The sequence below is a fragment of the Solanum verrucosum genome, unplaced genomic scaffold (genome assembly GCF_900185275.1).
Source record: "Solanum verrucosum unplaced genomic scaffold, falcon-dt-bn FXZP01000106.1, whole genome shotgun sequence".
Lineage (NCBI taxonomy): Eukaryota > Viridiplantae > Streptophyta > Magnoliopsida > Solanales > Solanaceae > Solanum > Solanum verrucosum.
Genome location: NW_026020130.1, coordinates 63,523 through 85,093, shown reverse-complemented (window position 1 = coordinate 85,093; position 21,571 = coordinate 63,523). Strand labels below are relative to the sequence as shown.

The 21,571-nt window shown below is 34.1% G+C and overlaps 1 protein-coding gene across 2 annotated transcripts; it reads left to right on the top strand.

Annotated features, from left to right (window-relative positions):
• Positions 1 to 6,540: 6,540 nt before the first annotated feature.
• Positions 6,541 to 13,364, top strand: LOC125827332 (importin subunit alpha-2-like). 2 transcript variants are annotated; one of them, XM_049506637.1, is made up of 11 exons: positions 6,541 to 6,867; positions 7,428 to 7,524; positions 7,621 to 7,712; positions 7,806 to 7,937; positions 8,071 to 8,256; positions 9,228 to 9,391; positions 9,508 to 9,586; positions 12,058 to 12,186; positions 12,290 to 12,417; positions 12,517 to 12,891; positions 13,030 to 13,364. In XM_049506637.1, exons 1-10 carry the CDS (start codon positions 6,658 to 6,660, stop codon positions 12,887 to 12,889), a joined length of 1,590 nt encoding a protein of 529 aa, XP_049362594.1. In that variant the 5' UTR covers positions 6,541 to 6,657; the 3' UTR covers positions 12,890 to 12,891; positions 13,030 to 13,364. The 2 variants fall into 2 exon arrangements, with proteins under 2 accessions (XP_049362594.1, XP_049362593.1); XM_049506636.1 differs by having other exon boundaries at positions 13,005 to 13,364.
• The last annotated feature ends 8,207 nt before the right edge of the window (positions 13,365 to 21,571 follow it).

Below are 21,571 nucleotides of genomic sequence, written 5' to 3'. Positions count from 1 at the left end.
TACACTCCTCAATGCATAATAGGCCAAACCCATCAGTACCCCCCTAAAGTTGGCAGCAATTTTCACTTAGACACTTTAACTAGGCTTTGTTCATTTTAGGCACCTCATGTCAAATCACATTGTGTCATTTTGACACTTTTTTCACTAGCACATGTTGACTTCAAGTGCGTGCTAACCAAGCGCGTCCATGTGGATTAGATGCCCAATTATATCATGCCAACTCATTAAAAGTCTATCATATTAAAGAGCAAAAATAAGAATTAAATACATGACAAAGTAACCAATGAATAAATGACATGTGATCTTTTTATCCCAAAAAATTAAATTAAATATTTGACAAATTTAAAGAAAAATGCAACCCCCCACAACTTCCCCAGTCATCATCTCCATTCATCTTCTCCATTGTATTACTCCATTTTTATTATTTTTAAGCTTTATTTTTTCTGTCATAAACCCACACCCACACAATCTACTCTGTCATATTCCTTCATTTTCATTATCTTTTCCGTCACACCCACAACCACACATCCATCTTCCCCATTTTATTCCTTTTTTTCATGATTGTTTTCTGCCATATTCCACATTCATTGCACCTTCCCTCCCATTTCTTCATTTGATTTAGGGATAAAAGGTGCAAATGTATAACAACAATGGTTCATGTTTTAAAGATTGCGTCTCTTTTTCTTTAATGTTGTGATATTTGTAGTTTAATTAGGGCTCAAGGTTACTGAGATTAACATTTACATAGTAAAAATTGAGATTTTTTGGCTCCTATTTTAGGATTATTGTGGGTGAACTTTACATGATTTGGGGTGTTGTTGATATGAGTTTGATTTCTTGTTTCTTTTTGGGTCTATCTGAGTTTGTAGTGCGAAATTTAAATTGAAATTATTATAAAAAAGATTTAACCTCCATTAAAGTACTTTAAGCTTTGAGAAATAATGGGAGAGATAATGGCTATAAAATGGGAAAGAAGAAGAGGAAAATAAAATAAAATAGACTAAATAAGTCCCTCACGCGTCAATAGCGAGTGTATAACATTCACTTTGCCATGTCAGCTGAAAGTGTCAAAATGACACAACAGAGCCTGACATGAGGTGTCTAAAATGAACAAAGTCTAGTTAAAGTGTCTAAGTGAAAATTGTTGCCAACTTTAGGGGGCCACCAATGGGTTAGACCTACATAATTAAGTGTATAACTAATGCACATAGTATGAAAAAAGGTACTAAACAAGGTGTTACTAATACACAAAGCTGATGCAAGTCAGACTACTACTTTAGTTTTAGTGTACAATTTTTCTACAACCTTGCGGATTTTAGAAAGTGTCTATAAATCAGGTAGTTGTCCTAATATTAAAGTTTAGGCTTCTCTATATTTTTGTGAAATTTGATCCTAACCATGGTTAGATTGTGTATTTGCATACGATCGTGTAACATCATCTGACAGTGTAGTTTGAGCGTATCATTGTTGGACACCTACGCGGGAAAACATCCTCAATCTACCTTGTTACTTTTATATATTCATTGGGAAAGGGCCTAAAATACCCCTGAAATATTGAAAATGGTACAAAATTACCCTCTATCCACCTATTGGCTCTAAAATATCCTTGCCATCCACCTTTGGGTCCAAAATTGACCCCTTATTTAACGGTTTTAAATTTAAACTATTTAAATATTTTTTTTAAATACGTGTCACTCAACTATTGGTTATAATTTAATTAATTAATATAATTTATAAACCCATCCATTGCCCACCCATTACAAATTAAACCCGCCCCAAATCTACCTTAAGCAAAACCATGAACCCTTCCTTTCCAACATTATCTTCCAACTTCTATAAAATGTCATGTGTTTGGAGATTGTCGTGTTTGTGGGCTTACCATTTTTGCAGATTTCCATGTTTGATACCAAATTATGTAAACAGAGTAGCACACAAGATATTAGATATCTATTACCCAGGGGACTTAGATTTTCTCCAGAGCACATGTATTGGTACTAAGAGAGCATGATGAAGGCCATGATAGAAGACAGAAGATATGATGAAGCACATATTAATAAGTTATAAACCTAGGAGAAATTGACCGCGAAGAAGACAACGTTGGAAAGGAAGGGTTCAAGGTTTTGTTTAATAGGTGGATTTGGGGCGGGTTTAATTGGTAATGAATGGGTAATGGGTGGGTTCATAAATTATATTAATTAATTAAATTATAATCAATAATTGAGTGCCACGTATTTAAAAAAAATATTTAAATAGTTTAAATTTAAAATCGTTAAATAAGTGGTCAATTTTGGACCCAAAGGTGGATGGCAAGGGTATTTTGGAGTCAATAGGTGGATGGAGGGTAATTTTGTACAATTCCCAATACTTTGAGGGTATTTTAGGTCCTTTTCCGTATATTCATTTGATTCATTATTATTGTCATTAACATTAACCATGTCTAATAAGCAACTTAGAGTTAACAATCTACTTGTTTTTGTCATTTCAATCTTCATTTTCTTGAGTCATGTTAACTAATTCAGTTATATCAATTTAAGAGTAAGCACATATATCGACTAATAATATCGTCATTATTCAATCCCGTCATTATAATATTGAAACAACTTATATTCAAACCAAACATGCCCTTATTGTATTAGGGGTCATTTAGTGATATATATATATATATATGCATCTTGTTCATGCTTCATTTTCTAACCCCAATTCGCCTAAACTCGGTTCTTTTTCTCAAATTCCCTTTAGATTTAGATAACCAGTATGTATACACAAGAATCTAACTCAAACAACTCAAGGAAACAACATTTTAACCTCAAGGAGCTCCTCAATCTCAACCTAACTCAAGAGCGAAGGCCAATTTCAAGAACACTATTCAAGATTCATCAACTTTCAACTTTCTAGAACGAACTTTGCTGAAATAAACGTGATTGGCGTGTGGGTGAACGAACCCAACGCTATGAAAGACTCACATACCTCGTAGGGATCACCCCTTGACGAAATCCTCAAGCTTAGCCTCAAGAACGGACGAATCCTTGCTTCTTCTCTTCTTTTCTCCTCTTATTTTCTCTTCTCTAAAAATCCTAACTCAATATTGTCAAGCGTAAACTGATTCAATTCAGTTTAGACCCCAACTAATTACCAAAAAACGAAATAATTTACTTGGGTAGTGAAAAGACCACAATACCCTTCTAAAACCCGGTTTTGACTTTCCTTATCCAGACAATCCCACTTCAAATGGACATATCTCCCTCATACAAACTCAAAATCACACAAACTGGGCGGCGTTGGAAAGATAATTCAAAGATATTTCCTACGATATCTTATAGAACACCTAACTCATCCTGATCTAGGAGTTATGGTCGTTTGAAGTTGACCCAAAACACATTTTAGCTTAAATTTGTCAAATTTCCAGATTTTTTCATCCTTTCCAAAAATGGATCTTTCTAATTCTAAGTCTTTCTAGTAGCGGGTGTTACACAAGGTGAGTTATGAATGATACATAATTGATGGATTTAAAATTTCTTCTCCCAGTTCGTTGAAGATTCTTTCAATTTTGTTAGTAAGATATTGTTGCATCTTTCAGGTTTTCTCTATAACAACTGTCATTCACCGTGTCGTCACTCAAAAAGAATCTATATATCATATGTCCTAATCAAAACCAAAGGCAGAATGATAGTCAGTTATACCGTAACTTCCTCTATTTTCTCCTAAAAAAGAAATGCCAAATGTTACTTCCCCTGTTCATCACACCATAGCCTCTGTTCCTTTTCAATGGGAAAAAGAACCAGGAAAACCAAACACCACTAATCTTTCAATTAACAAACCAAAATCCTTAGAGCCACTAAGACTTCACTCAATAAACACACCATCACCCACCACTGTTCTTGATGGACCTTATTATAATAATAACAAGATTTTGTTTTCTTCATTTCGATTATTGAAATTTTTTTAAGTAGAACAACAGAAACAAAGCAATTTGTGAAAAAAGGGAAATTGGTGGCAGCGGAATGTTAAACGTAATAATGTATTGAATTTTTTTTTCAAGAGCCTGAATTTTCAATGTATCTACTATGCATTAATACAACAGACCAAAAGGATGAAGAGATACCTAGCTTTGATGAATCATCTATCCCTTTTATAATGTTGTGTAATCGTTTTTTGAATTGTGTTTTCGAGATGGATAGATTTATCAATATATTACTATTTATGTATCTTGTTTAAATTGATAAGTGTTGTATTTCTACTAGATACATTAAATAAGAAATTGTTGCCCATAAGATGTTAGGTTTGAGATCGATACATTAATGTTTGGTAATTGTTATGTATCATATACATTTAGTATAAATTTGAATTTACGTATCATGCCTAAAAAATTAGTGCATGATACATTATTATTTATGTAACTTATTTTGTTTAAGAGCAGAATCCATATGTATCAGAAATTTATGATGAAAAGGCTGATACGTGATAAATGATACATTTGGTAGAATTTTTGTATCAAGTATCAATACTAATTAAGGTTATGTGCCAAAACTAATCTTTGAACACGATACATTGTGCATGATAGAATTGTAATGCATCATAATGTTGAAACGAAGGCAAACTACATTAGTTAAAGAAACAAAATCAACTAGATACATTAAAAAATCTGAACCTATATGTATCAGAAAAGATGAACAATAATAAAAAAAAAGGTCAACAATCTGATCAACAGAAAGCGACGAAGATGTATCATTCTCGGACTAATTGGGTAAGCCCAATACTGAAAGATCGAACCAATGGAATGAAGTGTATCAAGACCGCCATTAGAAATTCCTGTAACTATTCCAAATGCACTCCAAGATTAACTCTCTGCATTAACAACGTTTTTCCACCCCTCTTCCAATAAAGAGACCGGGAGTAACAAATTCAATAATTTTGAAAGATGAAAAAACTAATTTTTTAAAAAAAGAAATTGAAAATTGAAGTGAAGGAAAGAAATCTACCTCTTAAATAACTTGAAATCATTAATTGAAAAGAGAAAATATTTGAAATTCAAAAATGGATTAATGTAGGTAACTATGGAGAGATTTTGGCTTGAAAAAATGAAAGAAAATCATGGGTATGAGATTTCAAATTAATATATCCGAAAAAGGGGATGATGGGAGCAAAAGAGGGGATTTTTGATATTTTTTGAAATGGTAGGGAAAATAAGAAAATATGATAATAAATGGCGTGCAGTTAGGTAATTTTTCCTATTATTATTTTTAGAAGTATTATTTAATCGATAAATATTAATTTAAAGAATATTTTGAGATTCAACCTTGTGATGCTGGAATAATAAGAGCTTCCAAGATGTATTGTCACAACATATTTTATTATAGAATATTAGAAAGCTATGAAGTGAGATAAACGGATTTAGGAAAGATTGATGTTTTGGATGCTATCAATTTTGCAATCCTAACATGGACAACAAATGTTCAGCAAGAAACAATAGCAAATTGTTTTCAACACTACAAAATTCGTTGGGGGAATGAAATCTCAAAGAATCTGAATGAATCCACTTGTGAAAACATCATTCATGAACTTGAGGTCATGATTAATGATCTCAGTTACCACAATAAAATGGACTTCAATAACCTGTTGATTACCCGGATGAAAATGATACATGTTCAGAGGTCTAGAGCTTAGAGAAATTGAGGATATCATTCGAAAAAAACAATGTTGATGATGAAGTTGAAGATGATACAATACATTTGAAACTAGTGATCGGTAAGAAAACATTTATCACATCTAGAACTCTTCACAATTTTATGGTGCAGTTCGAAAAGACAACATCGAAACTTTTGGATACAATAACAAAAGTTAGTGATGAACATCAACTAGAATTAAATTTTAATTAAAACAAAACAAAACACTATAGAATCATATTTCACTAAATTGTCTTAGATATATTTATAGTTTTAAAGAAATATTAATTTATTAATGGGACCATATATTTATATAGGGGTCTTCTGAAAATATATTATCTTATCGAAATGTAGAATTTTTTCCATTGACCCAAGTCGGAATCGGAGAAAAATATTAATTTAGTGAGGTTTTATTATATTAGTTATACAACATATTCAATATTATAATATGTATAACTAATACATAATAAATCATAAGCTATTTATACATGAATACATATGGTTAAACACACGAGTGTCCTGTCTGTCCTTAATACACCAAACAATACAGTATATAAAGAATAATATCAACATAATTAATTTCAACATTATTAAATCATAAGTTATTCAGATTAACCGGTACTATTTTCCATAATTGTGTTTTTGTTAGATTTTGTACATAAACAGGCGTGATGGAGTGAAACCGACGTCGTATCCTGAAATATTATTCTAATGCTTTTTCGGCGGCGAGTATTCAGATTCAGGTTTCCCTCATCTTCAAATTCAAATTCAGTCCTTCATCCGTAAATAACTCCCGATCCATGCCCATCTTCCTAACATTCAATTAAACCTTTTTATTATATATAAAATATATAAGCCTCTCTTTTTCCATTCCCTTTCAAATCAAAATCCAAACCCTCCGCCATACTCCTCTTAGATACACAATTATAATATCTACGCACTCATTTGCGCTCTCTCTCTCTCTCTTTGCTAGGGTTTATACTATTCATCCAGGATGTCGTTGAGGCCGAACGCCAGAACCGAGGTTCGCCGGAACCGTTACAAAGTTGCCGTCGATGCCGAGGAAGGTCGCCGGAGAAGAGAGGATAATATGGTTGAGATTCGTAAGAATAAGAGAGAGGAGAACTTGCAGAAGAAGCGACGTGAAGGCCTTCAAGCTAATCAGCAATTTGCTGTTCCTGTTCAGGTCACCGTTGAAAAGAAGGTCCACAGTAAAATAAACCTATCTTGATTTTATTACACTGATTGTTGCTTAGCAGCAAATTTAGATCGGATTACGTTTCTCTTTTATTTACTTTTTTTTGGGCCTAATTTTGGTGCTTATGGCTGAATAATGTTTTCCATTAGGGTTAGAGATTGTCAGATTTAGAATTTTCACGTAACCTTTGAGATTCTGCAATGATTTTCGATTTTTATATTTTCATCAAATGTCAAGTTTATTGGTTTCTTTTAAAGATTTTTTGAAGTTAGTTTTATTCATATTAATTGATTATTAGTGAACAATATGGACCTAATTAGATACTGAGGATTCATATAGGTTAGCACAACTAGTATGTGCCTACTAGAAGTTGTTATGGTTCAAGTGTTGGATAAATGTGGTTTTACTTGCATGTCAGATGGAGACTTTCTCTCACTAGTTCCCTTTACTCTGTTGACTCCTAAGAAGTATTATTTGGGGTTCTTTTCTGCATTTCCGGGTTGTGTCCTTTAAATAGGGACATTGATAGAAGGTATTGAGTTCATTTGAAATGTTTTGGTTTGCAGCTGGAGAATTTACCAGCAATGGTTGCCGGTGTTTGGACTGAAGATGGCAATCTTCAGCTTGAAGCTACTACTCAGTTTCGAAAGCTGCTTTCCATAGGTAATCATTGTTATTATGGGTTTATGATATTCTTTTCTTTCTCCACTCTTGTGGTTACTTGGACTTTCAGTTGATCTCTAATCATATTTTTTACAGAAAGGAGTCCCCCAATTGAGGAGGTAATTCAAGCAGGTGTTGTTCCTCGGTTTGTTCAATTTCTTATGAGGGATGACTTTCCACAACTTCAGGTATTTATGCCTTGCTTTCATAATCTTGAAGTTCCCTATGGGGTTGAAAAGCAGTCTTATAGTGCTTGACCTTTTCACTTCCAACAATTTTAGTTTGAGGCAGCATGGGCTCTCACAAATATTGCTTCGGGGACATCTGAGCATACCAAGGTGGTGATTGAATCTGGTGCAGTCCCAATTTTTGTGAAACTTCTTAGTTCTCCAAGTGATGATGTGCGAGAGCAGGTATACACTAGTAGAAGTAATTGATACTTTCATAAGTTATTTTTGGTTGTTGTCTCTGTGAACTATAATCAGCTATTCGATACTATTGTTTGATCATTGCGAACATGTTGGATATGTCCATTTCCTCATTTAGGCTGTGTGGGCTCTTGGAAATGTAGCTGGTGATTCCCCAAAATGCCGTGATCTTGTCCTTAACTGTGGAGCTTTGCTTCCCTTGCTGTCTCAGCTGAATCCAAATGCCAAGCTCTCTATGTTGAGAAATGCAACTTGGACACTTTCAAATTTCTGCAGAGGCAAACCACAGCCTGCTTTTGATCAGGTTGCTCCTTAAGGCATGATTAGCTATTATATCTTCTAAATTTCAAAAAATTTAAAATACCCTTCGGGGTGGCCTAGTGGTTTGGGCTTGGGACTTCCACATTGGAGGTCTCAAGTTCGAAACCCCTTGCCAGCGAAAGCAAGGGGTTTGCCTTCTGGGTCGAGCTCGTCGCACCGGGCTTGCCTAGTGCGGGTTACCTCTCCTATGTGGTTTGCGAGCTATTGCATAGGAGCGGGGGTTTTACCCTGTGCGCACCCAAAGGGTAGTGGCTGCGGGTTTCCCTTGTCATCAAAAAAAAAAAAAAAAAAAAATTTCAAATATAAAGTGAAGTGATGATCACTGATAAACACTCTCTCATTTATAAAGATCCAGTGTAACAGATTTTACAGTTGTGCTGGTTTACACAGATTTTACAGTTGTGCTGGTTTCATTATTAGTCACATTCTTTATTAGTGATGCTGAGAGATAACTAATTTATTTGCTCATCCAAAGTGTTGCTTCGTAGTTTCTTCTTTCCCAGCTTTCTCAAAAGCTGATAGGAAGTTAATGCCTTTGCATTGCTCCTTCAAAATAAGGATCTTAAACACAATCAGCATGGTGTCTAGATACACTTGACCTGCCAACCCAATATGTCTTTTTACTGGAAGCAAGTTAAGCAATTTTTATTTCTCGCTCGTAGTTGGTTCTGAACAAATTACAAGTGCAGGCTTCTTTGTTATTTCCATAAATAACTAAATGTGATTTTCTTGTTGATATTGTTGAACAAAGTTATCAAAACTATCACTTGCAAAAAATGCCCTTTAAAGGTATTGTCATTTATTGTAGTTTTAGCATGTCGTGTATGTCCTTATTCTTGCAGTTTATGCCCCTGTCATTCTTAGGTGCGTTAATTTCATAGTAATAATGCATAGGACAAACATTACACTTTGATGATTCTATACATATCTAAACATGTGAACTCAATTGTTCAGACGAAGCCTGCACTTCCTGCTCTTCAACAACTAATTCATTCAACCGATGAAGAAGTTTTGACTGATGCTTGCTGGGCACTTTCATATCTCTCTGATGGTACAAATGATAAAATTCAAGCTGTTATTGATTCTGGAGTATGCCCACGATTAGTCGAGTTATTACTGTAAGTACTTCTGTATTTCAGTTTATTTTTGGATTATGAAGTGCTCAAAATTTCCTATATTTATACGGGTTAGTTTTGTATGTCTTGATTTTGAGTGACCGATTTAAACATTTCAGTCACCCATCTCCATCGGTTTTGATTCCCGCTCTTCGGACTGTTGGGAATATTGTGACAGGAGATGATATGCAAACTCAGGTAAAATTTTAATGGATGTTACTGTTTTCCCCTAATTATACACTTGTTGGTGATACAACAGCTATTTGTTTGCTGCATTTGATACAATTATCAATGCATTTTTAATGGTGGAAGGAGTCAGTGGCGTAGCTAGACATTCATGAAGGGTGTTAAAATTGTGGACATGGGTGGAGGTGGGGTGGGGGGGAATCGAACTTGAGTGACCTGCAGATTTTGCACAACCTTACTGCTGTTCTCTCGTGTGTCAAGGATTTGTGTTTTTATTTTGTTATCGGTTTAAAGCCAAAAAAGCAGACCACAAAATTTTAAAAAAAAATGTGGACGCGGAGAATCGAACCTGGGTGCCATACAACTATGTGCAAACCCTTCCTACTGAGCTACTGCTCTCTATTGTTTCAAAGTGTGTTCAAAATTCTATTTATACCACTATAACATAAAGTTGGACTGAAGGATACAATGTAATTTTTCAACAAAGGGTGTTCGGCTAACCACCCTGGCACCGTTGTAGCTCCACCCCTGGAAGAAATTGGTAATATATTTAGGTTCAGTCAAAGCTTATGGCAAATGAGAGCTACAACACTCTGAATTTTCTTTATGTTGCTTTGTTGTCTGTTTTATCTTAAAACAATTCATGTTTAGTTGGTGTGATGAAGTGAAATAACTTCCTTGCATCATTCCCATTGTCTTGTGTTTGAAATGCAAAAGAATTATAAGGGAACAAGTCATTTTAATCCCTCTTGTCTGAGAATAAGCGACTAAATTAGTCCCTATTTGAGGTGGGGATAAGATCAAGATATGTGGCTCATTGAATTAGAACATATATAAAAAACTATTTTATGCTTTCACGTAAACTGTGTTATCTAAATTGCTATTGCTATATGCTTTATTTTTAAGACACATGCCTTATGGGCCTTATTTTTATGTGCATCATTATCATTTGTATTTTCTTCTATGTTGCTCGTACTCTTCTAAAAAATCAATGGGTGTGTGCCCGATACTCCAAAGTTCATTTTGGAGAATCCAACATGGGTACAACAACAATTTTTGAGAGTAAGCAACATAGATTTTCTTAGTGTATTTTTCACTAAAGTTATACTAATATATATTATTATACATGAATATTATATTAATATATATTATTATTTCTTAAATTATCATTATTCTTGATTGTGTTATACATGTTCTTATGTTTGTCTCACAAGATGTCTTCTTCAAAGGCTTATGAAATACAATTTGGTTCACTTTTATATTATAGGGATAATGTTTGTCAATTATGTATATCTTAATTTATATCCAGGATTGCAGAAATATGATAAGATAATTGTGAAGATGATGTCTTCTTCCAAAGTTTTATCTGTGGTAACCTAACCTCCGGTGGAGTTCTAGGGAGGGTAGGTTGTATGCAGACCTCCCCCCCTCCTACCTTTTGTGGGGTATTTAGGCTGTTTTCGCTAGATCCTTGCGCTCAAAAGAGAAATTGTTGAAGCAAGTTGCAAAAAAATTAGACCGCAAAATAGCAAAATCTTATACATTGTAAAACAACTTATCCTAGGTTATTCTTTCTGCAAACCAAATGTTCACCTAATTAATTGAAATACATCATGTTAATATATGTCAGCAATTGTCATGTGCATAATTGATGAAGATATATGGATGAAATTACATAGAATTTTGTATTCATCTGTTGCTAAACTTGGGTTGCATTTGTTAGTGTAGAAATGTAACTGTGAATTTGTGAGGTTGGTAAAACTTGCCAGTTTAGAAGTTACGGATCCCTTTAAATTGTTTCTGTTTTCTGTAGAATTTGTTGGTGTACTAGTATATGATCTCCTTCTCCTACTCTCATTGATCTTCTGAATGTTCCATGTAGCCCTAATTTATGTTGTTTTGCTTCCTACAGCTGTTGAGATATTGCACCTACTTCATTGTTGAAAATAAAAAATGAAAACCGTGACATAAATGGTAGTTTTATTTTGGTGTGTCCTAAATTAGTAGAGAAATCACTTCTTTTCTGATTGAATATTTGCCTGTCATCAGATTCAGATGTTCCTTGAACTATCTATTAGAGATGTAGGATTTGGACACCCTGAGGATTCTGAACTTCCTTTTTAACAAATTATTTATTCCATTACTTGGAATTGAGACATGCATCTAGGATCACATATATATTGGCCAATCTTCAGTTATATTAGGGTGTCACTACACACAATGTATTATTTTTGATTCGTGAGGTCATTTTCTTGTTGTGGTTGCCAGTTTTATGTCTGCCTTTTCTTTCTGTGTTGTTTCTTTTGGGTGAAACTATGTTTATATGTGGTTTTGTTGTAAATATCAGATAATGAAGCTTATTTTTCTAACAAATTAAATCCTTCTTTTTGTATCTTTGTTGTCTGATAGCTGAAGCAAAAATGGTACCTGATTGTCTGATGTCAAATGCTGAAGCTTACTTTTTTTATTAATAATTTTTTCAGTGTATCATCGGCCATCAGGCTTTGCCCTGTCTTTTGAACTTGTTGAATGGTAGTCACAAGAAGAGTATTAAGAAGGAAGCTTGCTGGACAATTTCTAACATCACGGCTGGCAACCGGGAGCAAATTCAGGTAGTGCCAGGAATTCACCTTTCTCATCACCCTTTTTCTCAAGGATGTTTATTTATTGTTTCCACTTAGGCTTCATTGTTATGCTAATCTTTCGATGCTGCAGTGTGTGGTTGACGCTGGTATTATAGGTCCCCTTGTTAATTTGCTACAAAATGCGGAGTTTGAAATAAAAAAGGAGGCTGCATGGGCAATTTCAAATGCCACATCTGGTGGTTCGCATGAGCAGATCAAGTAAGATTTTGATATTCTGGTTGGTGTGCGCCATGAGCTGTTTATGTTATCTATCATTACCTAAGACATATGCTCTGTTTATGTTATCATTACCTGCAGGTACCTTGTTAGTCAAGGTTGTATCAAACCATTGTGTGATCTCCTCATTTGTCCTGACCCAAGGATTGTCACAGTTTGTCTTGAAGGGCTTGAAAATATTTTGAAGGTTGGGGAAGCTGAGAAGAATTTGGGCCGGACATCAGATATAAATCTTTATGCTCAGCTGATTGATGATGCTGAAGGTTTAGAAAAAATTGAGAATCTTCAAAGCCATGACAATCAAGAGATTTATGAAAAGGCAGTTAAGATTCTTGAGACGTACTGGTTGGAAGAAGATGATGAGACGATGCCACCTGGTGATGCACCCCAACAAGGTTTTCAGTTTGGAGGTGGCGAGGTCTCTGTGCCCTCTGGGGGATTCAGCTTCAACTAAAGGTCTGCATCTTTTTTGTTTGTTCACATGTTTCAAACAAAGAAATCTGCCCAAGTGGTTTCTTGGGGAATGGATATTGATGTATCTTAGCTGGCTTATCAATTTTTAATTGCAGATTCTCTTGGTGATGGATGATGCAGTATATGTAAGGGAAAGCTGGCACAATTTAAGAGTTGTAAAAGTTGCAAGGTTGACTTTTTGGGGATGGTGGGAAGTATTGCCAGTGAAAATGGTACTTGGTCTTTTCACTTGTTGCAGTTAGCCTGAATTGTGAATTTGCTCGGGAGATTTTTAGTTCTATTTTATTCCTGTCTGTTTTCCCGCTTTGCTTTAGCTGGTTGTAGTTTGTTATTGATTGTTTCACTTTTAAATTTTGTGCTGGGAATTTTGACATTCCTTGGAACCTCTTTTATGGGCGGCTTAATATGATGACTAAAGCAATTCACCTTTTCTTGGTGTTGAAATATTGATGTCTTGAATCTTTGGTGATTTTTCCTTCACTTGGAAAGATGATAAAAGTTTGTTGTATTTGAGTTAACGACCATCCTGTTCTATAATAGTTTTGGTGAAACTTTGTTGTATTTACTCTAGGAAGCTGCTTTCCTCTTGATTTTCCTTTCTCACATAATCTTACTCGACAGCCTAACGATTTTCTTGGCTCAATGGGTTTCCTTTTTAATCGGTATTGTATTACTTAATTTGTATTAGTGGTAGTCTCCACAGTTAGATGAAAAAGCTCCCGTTGGCAGATTGTAGCCCATAGGCGTTCGTTCTCGTGTAGAATGTAATATGTCAGTTCATCCTGAGCTCCCTGACCTGATTTTTGACTGACCTTGAAGTTTTTCACCATTTTTAGTGATTAAATATTTTTTAAAAATCTAAAATGAATATCTTATTTTATTAAGTTTTTGAAAACAACAAAAAAATAATAATCGGGCAAGCTTTGTTTTTAATTGTTTTAAAAAAGAAATGGAATTTTACAAAATTTATGGTTTTCTTTTAATTTATATTTAATAAATAAACTAGTGTATTTTACTTAGAGTTGTCAAAAAGGGCCGGCCTAGCCTCACCCGGCCCAAGCCTCGCGGGCCAAGGAATTTGAAGGGCTAGGGCAGGTCGGCTCTCCATTTGGAAGGGTTTGAAAATGCTCAACCCAACCCAACCCTAAAAGGGTTGAGGGCTGGGGTGGGCTAGCCCTTTTTTTTTCATTACAAACTTATAATTCTATAACATCAAGAAAATGAGAAAATTTTGAAATCAAATATGACAAGCAATGTTGTTATTTCAATGACACTAGCAAAAAAATCTAGTGTAATTATCATGTATCTCGCATATCAAATACGCGGGAGATATAAGAGAGTGACAAGCAAGATGGGAGGGAGGCGAATGCGCGAGATTTGTCTATCTATCCTAGATACATGTGAATCTACTTGGATAGAGTGTATCTAGAACAAATTAACCTAATTTTGAGTCTATATATTACGAGAAACATATATCTGGACATACCAAAATCTTCTAAGATTCATAATATTACAACATAACGTGTATTTAAGTAATTAGATTATATACAAGTGAAATTATTATAAATTACCTTTAAATAAAATTTGTTGGCCCATGGGTCGACCCTGGCCCGGCCCCGATCAAGCCTCAAGGGCCAACGACTTATATGGGCAGGGCTTATAAGCCCTAGTTTTAAATGGGCTTGAAAAAATCCTATCCCAATCCTATCCCAATAACGGATTGGATTGGGACGACCCCATGGGCTAACCCGTTTTGACGGCTCTAATTTTACTCATATTTTTAGTCTAACAACTTTTTTTAAATTTTGTTCGTTCAAAATAGTTTTTAAATATATTTTATCATTTTTTTTACATATTTAAATAACCAAAAAAGAAAATCCCGACTTAAAATCGCTTCATCCCATTCCTCACATTTTGTGCTTTTTCCTAAATTTTCTCAATAAAGAAAAAGTGGTCCATTCTCCACGTTCCTCACCTTTGCAGGCTGCAGCATACACGATACCTCACTTACATATTTTTTTCTACTCACACACGACATAACACGTTGTGCACATCGGTCAGTTCGGTTCAATTTTATGTATTATTGATTTGATTTATCGATTTTTGGTTAACCCAATAAAAAAATGCTCATAAAATAAATATATGATTCTGTATTTACATTTGAGACAATTAAAACACATGTAAATACTTTGATATAGTGAAACAAGAAATATAATGAGAAATTGCATCAATAAGAGTAGATGTAGTACGAAGGCTACAATAGCATGTTACAACCAAAACATAATATGAAATTTTTGATGTGAAGTAGAAGTACTATGACGTGTGAAGTGTGTAGATGGTAGTGTAGAGTACTGATATAGTGTCTAGTTATGTTAAATTATTAATATTTAATATTTATAAAGGATATAATAGTAACTTACTATGGTCTTAATGACTTATCGGTTTACCCAATACTAAAAATCGAACCAAACCGATAACCCATTTTTTATTTTTTTTATAAAACCATTAAAAAACCCTTAACCCAATAGCAATGACCCAATAACATTTTTTTACACATTTAGAAGAAAATAAAATAAAAATACACATTAAATAAATACACCCACACACATTACTCATCTCAGCCTACACTATACGAATATCCACCTGCACAAAAAAATAAAAGTCATCTACAGCCCCTTAAAGTTGTTCGCATATTTCACTTAGACACTCCAATTCAACCTTTTACCTATACAAAAATTGTTCCTATTAGACACATTTTGATAATCAGCAAAAAAATGTCAAGAGTGTGTGATGCACTTGCCATGACATGGCAAACTAACTAATTAAAAGAAGCCACGTGTCTTAAAAGAAGCCATGTGTCATTTGGGCTCCAAAATTATTATAATTAAAAAAATAAACTAAAATCCTAAACTATGTATGTTGCCGCCTCCAACCTGTCCACTCCCCCACTTCATCTTCTTCCCCTTTTTAAAAAAAAGCTTAAATCTCTTAAATTTTTCTTCTTTTTTTAATTTATTTTTGTTTTCAAGCTTAGATTTGATTCATGTTTGAGTTGATTTGGCAGAAACAAAGAGATGTGTGGTGGCAGTGTTTTTTGATGAACAAATTAAAATTTGTGATTGATTGTTTAAAAGGCTAAAAAGAAAGATATTGACAACGATAGATTTGGAGAAAAATGAGGTGGTGCCAATGGTGGGAGGTGGGTAAATGGCTGGTTAAAAAGGAGAAAGAAGATGATGGCCTGAAAAAATAGGGAAAGAAGATGATGGTCTGCAAAAAAAAGGGGAAGAAGATGATCGGAAAAAGAAAGGAAAGGAGAAGTGTGGATATGGTAACGGCAGATCTAATTAAAAAACAAGGTGGCGTGGAGAAGAAGAATGATTGTAGCTCGAGAAAGAAGGGGAATGAAATTTAATGGTGGGACACCGGTGATTGCGGTGGTGAGAAGGTGGTTGCAATGGTCGTTGAGTCAAAGAAGAAGAAGAAGTGATGCTAATTTTTTTTTTTTTTAAAAGATAAATCTTTTAACGTTAAAATATTGGAGAAAAAATAATTCACGCGTCCCATTTGCGTGACTCACAAACAATTTGCCATGTAGGCAAAAAATGCTTAGACGGTTCAAATCTGGGGTGGTAGAGGTGTTCAATAGGTACTAGGTGTAGTTGAGGTGTCTAAATGAATAATGAGGACAACTTTGAGGGGCTGCAAATGACTTTGGCCAAAAAATAAAAAATACAGGGACACAACAGAACACATATTCTATTCTGCACATCCAACAAAGAGGAAAGAAAAGAAAACAACACACACGCAAAAGAACCCCCCCCCCCCCCCCCCCACCCCAACCAATAAAAAAAAGGCAGAGAGAAAAACATATTGAGAATTAACTTGGAATTGAGGTTTACGTTTGTGGTTTCTGATTGTGGTCATTTTCTTCTTCTGAATATTCACAAAAAGTAACAATTAATTTTCATTATATGATTTGATTTTATAATTATATAAGACATAATTTCAAAATTACAAAGTTACTCAAATTTTATGTAATGTTTAATGTTGATATTATTATATCGGAATATTTTTTTTCTTCAATTTTACATATTATTAAATTCAGAGTAAGATCGATATAATTTGTGATTATTTCTTTCATGCTTAAAGGTTTATTTTTATCTTAATCTTCTATCTCCTAATTTTGTATGAGTTTGTATAAATTCTTCATTTAAATAGTGATATCTTGATACACTATTTCTATCTTTAAATAGTGTATAAATACCTCATTTCTATCTGTGAATGATTGGTAATTACATGGTGTAATTACAACTGATTTTTTTTTTAAAATTTTAGATTCCTTTTAATTTTTATTATTCTAGTGTTTTCTAAAATTATATTTTTTAATTTTATATTATTTATATTTCATTTCCTTCTCATTCTCAACCTTTATTTCATGTGATTCCATGCAATTTTTCGTATTATCTAAAAAAAAATCATTAGTGTAATTTTTTTACTTCTCTAATTTTTAAATTAAAGTAGAATTTGAACAAAGTTATGAAATTACGTTTTCCTTTTCTTTTAAATCATTTATGTATGATATGTTGAAATTTGATATAGGAGTATTATGTCTTATTTTTTGAATTTTGAAATTGTGTTATATTTTCAATTTCATTTTTTTTAGGATTATTGACTCGATATTTTACATTGCAAGCTATTTTTTTTAAAATTTAGACTTGATAGATTATCTTTTTGTCAAATCATTTATAATTTTATGACATTATATTTATGATGTTAATCTTTTTGTCGAACATGCATTTCATGATGTTCATATAAATGTTTTACTTTAGTTTTTATGATTTATTTAATTAAAATATACTACGTTAGAAATATAAATCAATTATATTTTATAATATTAGTTCAGAACATATGTTTATTAATTAATATATTTTCAAAAGACAATATATATCTTAAATATTTAATTTAATATCATTTATAAATGTCCTTATTTGTCTAATACAAATATTTAATATTAAATAATTAATTTTTATTTTTGATATTCAATAAAACCTTGTGATTACATTTGGGCAACCAAACAACACACTTGTAATTACACTGTGATAAACAAACAAATTAGCGTAATTACCAGGGTATGTAATTACTACCCTAGTAATTACATCAATTCCAATTACCTGGTGACTTTTCCAAACAGACCCTTAGGGATTTGACTTTTGATACATGTCTTTCAAAAAGGGAAGGAATCCTTAAATATCTCTCCATATTTTTCTCCAAAAGATTCCATCTCCATCTCCATTTCTTCCATTTTTCTTGAGTTCAACACTTAAATCATATCTATTTCCCTTTCCACACATATTTTTATGAAGTTCTTTCCTTTTTCACCCATTACTCATAATATTTGATATTTTTTTTATTGAGACTTTCATCAATCTTATTTTTAGGTTTTATTTATTCTTTGTTTCAATTTGAAATCATGTTTAAAAAATTTAAAGTTTTATTTTCTCCATGAAAAAGTCAAAGATTAGTTGAAGAGCATAACTTCGGGTTGAGCAATCGATCAAATTTCGAATTCGATGAACTAAGAACTTCAAAAGTTGTTTCCAATATTGAGAAGTTATCAAGACCAAATCAAAACCAAGAGGAACATAGACATGGAATATATTAGAAAATATCTTGACGTTTCTTTGTTGGATATCTTCATTTAGTTCTTGAAAATATTTTGTAGATCTTATTTTTGATATTAACAAGGATATCTTTGTGTTCTTTTTTATACTTGAATGATTCAATTATATATAACGATTTTTCATATTTTAGTGTTTTTAATTACATTGTAGAATAAGGTGAAAGTTTTATGTCGGAAGCTTGTGAGAAGATTCCCAAGAATTGAAGGATAGACTCATTTCGTCTCCTATTTTGACATTACTGGAAGGATCATATGGTTTTGTGGTTTATTATGATGCTTCACAGATCGGTCTTGGTTGTGTTTTGATGTAACATGAGAAAGTTATTGCATATGCTTCAAGGCAATTGAAGGTTCATGAAAAGAACTATCCGACTCTTGATTTGGGGTTAGCGATGGTAGTGTTTGCTTTAAAGATGTGGAGACATTACTTATACGGTATACATGTTGATGTGTTTACCGACCACAAGAGCTTGAAGTATGTGTCCACTCAAAATGATTTGAATCTTCACCAAAGGAGATGTCTTGCGTTATTGAAATATTATGACATGAGTTTCCTCTATCATCCGTGTAAGGCAAATGTGGTGGAAGATGCTATTAGTTGACTGTTAAAAGAAAGTGTTGTTCATGTGGAGGATGGTAAGAAAGAGTTAATTTGCGATGTTCAGAGGTTTGCCTGATTGAGTGTTCGCTTGGTTGATTCTAGCGAATGTGGTGTAAGTGTTCTTAATGGATCAAAATCGTCTTTTGTAGCGAATGTGAAGGCTAAACAAAATCTTGATCCGGTACTAGTTGAGTTGAAGAAGTCAGTTTCCGAAAAAACCATTGAGGCTTTCTCAAAAAGGGGGAGATGGCACCCTTCGATATCAAGGTCAGTTATGTGTTTCAAATGTTGATGAGTTGAGAAATTAGATTTTGACAGAAGCTCATAGTTCTTGGTATTCTATTCACCTGGGAGCCACCAAGATGTACTGTGATTTACGAGAAGTCTATTGGTGGAATGATATGAAGAAGGATATTGCGGAATTTGTAGCTAAATTTCCAAATTGTCAATAAGTGAAAGTTGAGCATCAGAAACTAGAGGTTTGGCTCAAGACATTAGTATCTCTACTTGGAAGTGGGAAGATTTAAATATGGACTTCATTATGGATTTACCTCGCTCTCGTCGACAGTTTTATTTGATTTGAGTTATTGTGGACCAACTGAAAAAAATGGCTCACTTTCTTTGGCACGCCCCAGATTCAAGGGGCATAATTGGCTCCTAATGCCAAAACTTAGGCTCGAGCCGACCCTGCTGAACCATTTGCTACTAGCGCATGGCAGCCACACACAATCAAGAAAACAAACAAGTATATCTCGGCTTAAAATTAAGTCCTCGACTGGCAAGGCCCCTGTAAACAGATCCATAAAATAAACAACTACTCCCAATAGTTCATATAAAGAAATAGCCAACTAGCACAAAAGTCTTGATTGGGCCGTCGAAGCCACCATGATCTCTATACCAAAACTGAAAGCAGGTATATATTAAGATAATACATCAAACAACTAACAAGCTTCAGCAAACAAACAAACTAGGCCAGCATGGCCATAACGTAGCTATATACCCCACACACTAGTCTGCAAGCCTCTAAGAGTAGTAAAGATTGGAGAGACAGGTCCCCTGCCTACCCATAAAGATATATACAACAAAAGCTAACAAACCTCCCAACTCTGGCAGCTCCGGAGGAAAGGGACTGGCCAATCAGATAGAAGTCAATCCTGCTGCTGAGGAGGTCTACTAGTTCGTCTATCGGGACTTGTAGGTATGAATGTAGTACCCCTAGGCAATGGGGCATAGTACGAAATAATATACTGAGTATGAAAGGCAATAGACCATGACCAAGTATCCTAATATACTGGGAGTAATCCGATGAATAAATCAATGATAAGATAAGTGTACTGACCTGCTCCTAAATCTAAACATATCAAAAATAATAAAACAACAACCTAACTAATCCCCCATATGCTCGGCAGGTACAAACAACACACAAGACCACCTATCCAGGCCGCAATAAGCCCAAAAGGTGCCAATCACTTTATATACTCCTATCCGTAGTCCCCTAACCCCGTAGGCAGTCACATAGCCCTCTTAGGCAATAATAAAGTCCCGTAGGTAGTCACATAGCCCTTTTAGGCAATAATAAAGCCCCGTAGGCAGCACATAACTCTCTTACGAATCAAACTAACATATAGGAAACTCATAGCCCTCTTAGGCAACAACATGTCCCTGTAGGCACCACATAGCCTTCTTAGGCGTCAATAAAGCCTCGTAGGCTACTCATAGCCCTTCTAGGCATCAATATATCCCCGTAGACAACTCATAGCCCTTCTAAGCATCGATATAGCCCCATAAGCAGAACATAGCCCTTCTAGGCATAGATCACATTCCTACAGCTAACCACAATATCCCCAATGGCAACAATAACAATTCAATAGGCTAAAAGCGAGCAATTTAACTATAAGCAACCAATACGAATAGCCTTTAAGTCGTGTCCAACATAGGGACGCCACTAACTGAATAAAATCCCGACAAGGGAGGATTATATCCACTCGAGCAACCAACAATAAAAAATAATGGCTATAAGTATAACAACAATAACAAACCAATTACATTGCTCCTAAGCTTTAAGGAAACATGTCGTGGGAAGGGAATAGCCTTAACATACCTTTCCAATGAACGCTCGAAAGACCATAGTTCCTTCATGAAAGTTGTTCCTTATGTCCTAAGCTTCACAAACACTATATATACACAGCTGGTACGCACCTATAAACAATTCATAATTAATCTTAAATCGGCAGATTTTCCATATTTCCCCAACTTGTCGAAACGTCCGTAGAAATTCATAAAAACAATCATAAAAGAGTCCCGAGATGATTACCTTAGTTAAGAAAGCGTAAAACTTGAAGAAACACCAATAACTATAAATTTATATCTTCAAAAAC

What these genes read in the sequence shown, in the direction of transcription:
- LOC125827332 (XM_049506637.1), top strand. Translation starts at nt 6,658, where the DNA reads ATGTCGTTGAGGCCGAACGCCAGAACCGAGGTTCGCCGGAACCGTTAC. An exon ending in AGGTCACCGTTGAAAAGAAG is followed by an intron (nt 6,868 to 7,427) that starts GTCCACAGTAAA and finishes TTTGGTTTGCAG; the next exon opens with CTGGAGAATTTACCAGCAAT. An exon ending in TCGAAAGCTGCTTTCCATAG is followed by an intron (nt 7,525 to 7,620) that starts GTAATCATTGTT and finishes TATTTTTTACAG; the next exon opens with AAAGGAGTCCCCCAATTGAG.